The 5,562-nt window shown below is 48.5% G+C and overlaps 2 protein-coding genes across 2 annotated transcripts; one reads left to right on the forward strand and one right to left on the reverse strand.

Moving 5' to 3' along the window:
• Positions 1-573: 573 nt before the first annotated feature.
• FOBCDRAFT_140210 (major facilitator superfamily domain-containing protein) lies at positions 574-2,278 on the reverse strand (the record flags this gene model as incomplete). The annotated part of the gene is made up of 5 exons (XM_054705503.1): positions 574-813; positions 876-1,436; positions 1,493-1,570; positions 1,628-2,006; positions 2,073-2,278. The coding sequence occupies 5 exons, from the start codon at positions 2,276-2,278 to the stop codon at positions 574-576; spliced, it is 1,464 nt and encodes a 487-aa protein (XP_054561478.1).
• Positions 2,279-2,660: 382 nt separating this feature from the next.
• Positions 2,661-5,081, forward strand: FOBCDRAFT_186214 (uncharacterized protein; the record flags this gene model as incomplete). The annotated part of the gene is made up of 4 exons (XM_059608617.1): positions 2,661-2,800; positions 2,880-3,448; positions 3,511-3,545; positions 3,606-5,081. 4 exons carry the CDS (start codon positions 2,661-2,663, stop codon positions 4,938-4,940), a joined length of 2,079 nt encoding a protein of 692 aa, XP_059465318.1. The 3' UTR covers positions 4,941-5,081.
• Between the last annotated feature and the right edge of the window lie 481 nt (positions 5,082-5,562).

The following is a 5,562-nucleotide window of genomic DNA, read 5'->3' on the forward strand; positions in this document are numbered from 1 at the left end:
AAAAATATTTATATATACGATTTTAAGTTAGATACTTAAAAAATATCCCTACTTACATTTTAGACCTAAATAGCATGTTTTAAGAAATTTAAAGTTTAGTGTTTAACGTACACAGTATAATTGGTCCACTCACTTGTCTGGTCCATTCTCTTATCATGTACGTTACTTATTTAATAACGTTATAATTACTTATTATATTTATTAGTATTATTTTATTATATTTATTATTACTACTTTATCTTATAACCTAATCCAACTAAGGTTTAAGGCAGTTACTATATAATTTATTAATTTAATAATAAGGTTATTATGTTATTAGGTGTAGTATATAACGCCTCATCTTATGGTTATATTGAAAAAACACCTTGTGTTACTTTATGTATGGCTTTGGTATTACTTCTCTCTTAATTAAAAATGATAATATATTACAAGATAATCTCTATAGCTAACAAGAAGAGTAGGAATAAAAAAGAACAAGGTTAAAGATTCTATCTCTGTTATTGAACATGATCAATCTCCGTGGGCTATATCATCTAGCGTCATGCTCTGTTATGCCATCACGGCGGATTTGTTTCAATTCCTATTCCTTAATCTCTCCCCAAATTTGTAAAAGAGGATAGGTAGTGGAATGAAGGCTACAGCGAGGAAGCCCAAGACAGAGTTTCCCCAACCAAGGCCCAGATTATCGTACATAGGTGGTCCAGCCAGAGGAAGGAATGCGGCAAACAAAGAGCGGAACACAGCGAGCGCGGCAAGAGCTGAAGCAGCCCCTTGTGCGCCAAAGAGGTCGACGACATATAGCTGAGAGGGCAGCTAGACGAGACTAAGGTTAGAATTGTGAAGCGGGAAATATTGTTTGGCCCGGATCTACTCACCATGATGGCCAAGATGCCGAATCCGACGAAGGCGGTTCCTATTACTGGAACAATCCAGTGGACCTTCTCCTTTGCGGACCAACCGTACCAGAACAAGCCAACAGCAAGGAGTGGAGTTGCAACCATTGTCATCACCAGCCTAGTCTCGGGCTTGGGAGATGCATTTTTGGCGTTCATCATTTTATCGGTGATACCGAAGGTAAAGAGGCCAATGAACATGCCTGTCCCGACTCCAATGTAACTCAAGCCGGAGACGCCGGTGCCGAAGCCGTACTGACCTTCGAAGACCTGGGGGAAGGTAGTGAATAGAAGGTACAGAAGACCGAATGCAAAGGCATTAAACAGTGACAGTAGGAACAAAACGGTACTGGTAAAGAGCATGGTGATGGCCTTAGTGATGGTCTGCAGGATAAGGGTCGAGGTGTTGATAGAGCGAGCTCCAGCTGGTCGAAGGTTCTCATTGCCAGTCTCCTTGCGAAGTCGCGCGGCTCGGTGGGCTAAGATGGTTGGTGCATAGGTCTCTCGCATAAATAGGACACAGATAATGCTATTAACGCCACTCTATTGCCCAAGTCAGTCAAGAAGTCTGTGTCGTTCATGGCGGAGATACCACTTACCAGAATTGCAATTATCCAGAATGTCCATCGCCAGCCTAGATGAGCACTTATGAAGCCACCAGCAATTGGACCAAGGACCTTGGTACTTGACGTCAGCATGGAAAACGGAAGAGTAAATTGGGACAGTGGACTTACGGGTCCGAGGAGAGGCCCAAGAGCCCAACCCGTCATTGCTTTCGCTCTGTTGTTCGGGGTGGTCACATCGGCAATCGTGCCGCCCCCGATTGTCAACGGAGCAGAACCAGCTACACCGGCGAGGAAGCGGCAAGTCAAGAAACCTCCCAAGTTGGGAGCTTTTGCACAGCCTAAGGTCATACCCAAGATAATAAGGTTGCAAACGTTGTATATCCAGTACCTTCCGTGCAATTCTGATAGAGGCGCAATCAGCAGGGGCCCGAAGGCGAACCCCAACAGGTAGATCGAAACGGCGAGGGTCACGACTGTCGAGTTTGTGATGCCGAAATCTTTGGCAAGATCGGATGCGGCCGGGGCGAACATGGTCGCGGCGAGGTTACTGTTATCCGCAGAGGTAAGCAGCTGAACCGAGAGGTCTGTAGAGTATACGAAAGAGATAGCTTACACAGTGAGGGTCATGAAAGAGATGATAACAACATGAGCTACAGCCTTATAAGCAGGCCAATTCAAAGGGTTCTCCGGGTCATTTTCCTGCCAGTCAACGACATTGGGGTCTGAAGACGTGGCGTTTGCTTTGGTCTCGGCGTCCAACTCTTCTTTCGAGCCCCGATCATGGCTGGATTCGACAGCGGTTTCGACGTCGGAATTCATGTTGACAATATCAGAGGAGCATAGGTTTTACGAATAAGTGAGAGGGAAACCGTGAACACGCCAAGCTTTTACGTAGATCAGTATTTAAAGGAAGCTTGACTGGATATGTCCACGGACATAATCAAGGGGAACTTTGCATCGGCACATTCTGTATCCGTACCCGTACACGGAAGATGCATGTTTGAGTCGTCTCGGTTATGCAGCCTGTTTGGGTTAAGCGGCGCTCATGCGGGGCACGCTATAGCGGAGGGTCGGCGAAGGGAGCGGATGATCGGCGCGTGCGGAGCATCAAAATCCGCCGTTCGCCCCGTCCTGTAGCCCCCTCTTTTCCAGCCTACGTTCCTCTTCCTGAGTCCATCAGCTTGTATCCGTGTCTGCCGAAATGTCTGATCAAAGTTCTCACGAAGCGGATTTCTATTCTACTCACAGCGCCGCGGATCTAAGCACTCCGACCGCAGGTCCTCCACCTCATCGCCGCCGCGATAAGAAACAGCTTTCGTGCGAATTCTGCCGCAAGAGAAAGTACAGTTTGAGCCTTCTCGCGTCTACAAACTCTCTAAGAACAACTTTCTGACTTTTTCTTTTTCTTTTTGTTTTCCAGGTTAAAATGTGACAGGACGCAGCCATGCTCTGCTTGTACATCACGCAACTTAAGCTGCTCCTTTCCCAGTGCTCGCGCATCCCGGCTTGTGTCGCGGCCGGCACCTAGAACCCAAACTGCACAGAAGCCGAGCCTCTCAGTTCTTGAGGACAAAGTTAAATCCTTAGAGCAGATGATGATATCGACTTTGGATACCATACGTCACGAACGACCTGACCTCGACGCTTCGTCGCCCTTAAGCAACAGCGGGATCTCGCTACGACCTCATCTAGCCGAGGCTGGGACGATGCGCCGCGGTAATCAAGGGACAGAGTATTTTGGGGGCATTCACTGGGTTGCTATAATGGATGGAATCTCGGAATTGAAAGGCCATTTTGAGAATCTAAATGAGATTCAGTCTCCCGAAACATACGGTCAGGAAGTACCCGACGAGTCGCGCCAGCGCCCACTCTTGCTATACAGCGGTACACGGCCGCCTCCAAAGGAAAGGCTGATCTCTGAGCTGCCCGAGAGAAACATAGTAGACAGGATGGTGTTTTATTATTTCAGTGAGATGTCGATGATGCCGCGTGAGTATTTGGAATTGCGACTCCCCGGTGCTGTGCAGCATCCACTAACGATACGTTCTAAGTGATTGCCCTTCATCCCCCGACGTTTCTTCAAGAGGTAAGTAAGCGCACCACTCATTCAGGACACGTCGACGGCATACTGAGCAACTTGTACTAGTACGAACAATTCTGGGCCAACCCTCGTGATGTGTCCATCCATTGGATCGGCCTCCTCTATAGCATACTCAGTATTTCGACCATATTCTCACGCAAATCGGAAGCCCCAACCAGTGATACTATGTCGGACTCCGGATACACTGCGCAGTATTCAGAATATGCCCATCAAATGATACACTGCCTGAAGGCCGGAGACTATGTTCGAGGAGGACCATACATTCTTGAGACACTGATCAATTACACAGTACTGGAACTCATGATGACATGTCCCTCGCCGGATGTCCATTCAGGAATCTATGCAACAACAGGGCTGATGACGCAGATTGCCTTTCGCATGGGCTACCACCGTGACCCGTGCCACTTCCCCGAGATATCTTGTTTTGAAGGCGAGATGCGGCGGCGGATCTGGGCCACGGTTCATATTTGCGATACCTCAATGTCTGTGCTCAGCGGGTCACCAAGGGTTATAGCTGAAGGATCATGGGACACCAAACCGCCTCGGAACCTGCACGACAGTGACCTCGATCCAAGCTGTACTACTCTTCCTGAGTCACGCCTAGACTCGGAATTGACTCCAGTGTCATGTCCACTGGCCAGGTATAAGCTGAGTCTCACCGTCGGTTGGCTGATTGACGCCAACGTTTTTCAAGGTCTCTTATTGCCTTCTGAGAAGCGACGCGCAGAGGCCCGCCTTGCAGAGACGTGGAATACCATCCCGGATAAATTCAAGTTTGAATCGCTGAGCAACTGTCTTTCCGAGTCCCCAGCTGGAGTAGGGCAACGAATCGGCCTCACCAGCCTCTACAACAAGATGTACATAATGCTGCACATATCTCACCTTCTCAAGAGCCCCCGATCGGCCGACGATGGAGACCCTCCTGCGGAAGAGGATGCCGAGTATGAACTGCACTCACGACGTAAATGCATACAAGCAGCCCTACAAAACGTAGAGTTCCTGATTATCATGGACACGGAATCTCGGCCCGGTGGCACTCTGACTGTGCTGAAGAATAAGACGTCCATACTCGCAGTGCACGAGGCCCTCGTCGCAACGGCGGTTCTCAGCACATTCCTCTATCATTTCGGAACATGGCCTGCGACGACCGGTGAGACCGACGGTATTGACATGGCGCACATCGAGGCTACATTGAGGAATTGCAAGGACACGTGGGTGCGATGGAGCGAGTGGTCGCCAGACGCCAGAAGGGCTGTGGACTTGCTGGACCTGGTGTTCCAGAAGCTGGATGGGAGCATGGAGACAGTGCCGATGAGTGAATTCTCACTGGCTTTGGATGGCATGGGCTTGAACCTTGGCTGGGATACTGTGTATTTGTGATCTGATATTAACGTCGGTGACGTGTGATGCGCCTACTGTACCAAGGTTGAACGAAAACGCGTCGCATTACCATGCAGTACCCACCTGCCGTACGTACCCACCTACCGTACAGCAAAAAAGAAATTCCCCCATACAAAATGCTATTTTTCAACCATATGTTGAAAATTCACCAAAAATAAAACCCGTGAAATGATTTTCGAATTTCGTTTTAGAATGAAATGGATTTTAATATTTTCGCGGTATTTTGACTTCACGCCCTGCGCGTGTGCATACCACACCTAATTCTTCCTCCTCCGAATTTGAACTCTTTACTTCTTCCATCCCTCCCACCTCGATCACATCCTCAACAGCATCCGCCTCTTCAATTGCTTCGTTTGCCTCGGAAATAGTCTCACCAGTTACCAGAGCTTCTGCCAATGTCATGAATCTTTTGTTGGGATTCGGTATCGCCTTCCTCTTCTTGCCTCTGCTCAACCGGCCAACTTCCTCCTCCAGACTGGCTATTCTGGTGCTCAGAGAGGCGATCTTTGACTCTTGAGCTTCAAACCCTTTCGATATCACAGAATAGCGCCTTCTTGTTGACGGGCTCTTGTTCTTCCCCATATCTCGGATGTGGCGGCTG

This window comes from Fusarium oxysporum, chromosome VII (assembly GCF_013085055.1).
Source record: "Fusarium oxysporum Fo47 chromosome VII, complete sequence".
Lineage (NCBI taxonomy): Eukaryota > Fungi > Ascomycota > Sordariomycetes > Hypocreales > Nectriaceae > Fusarium > Fusarium oxysporum.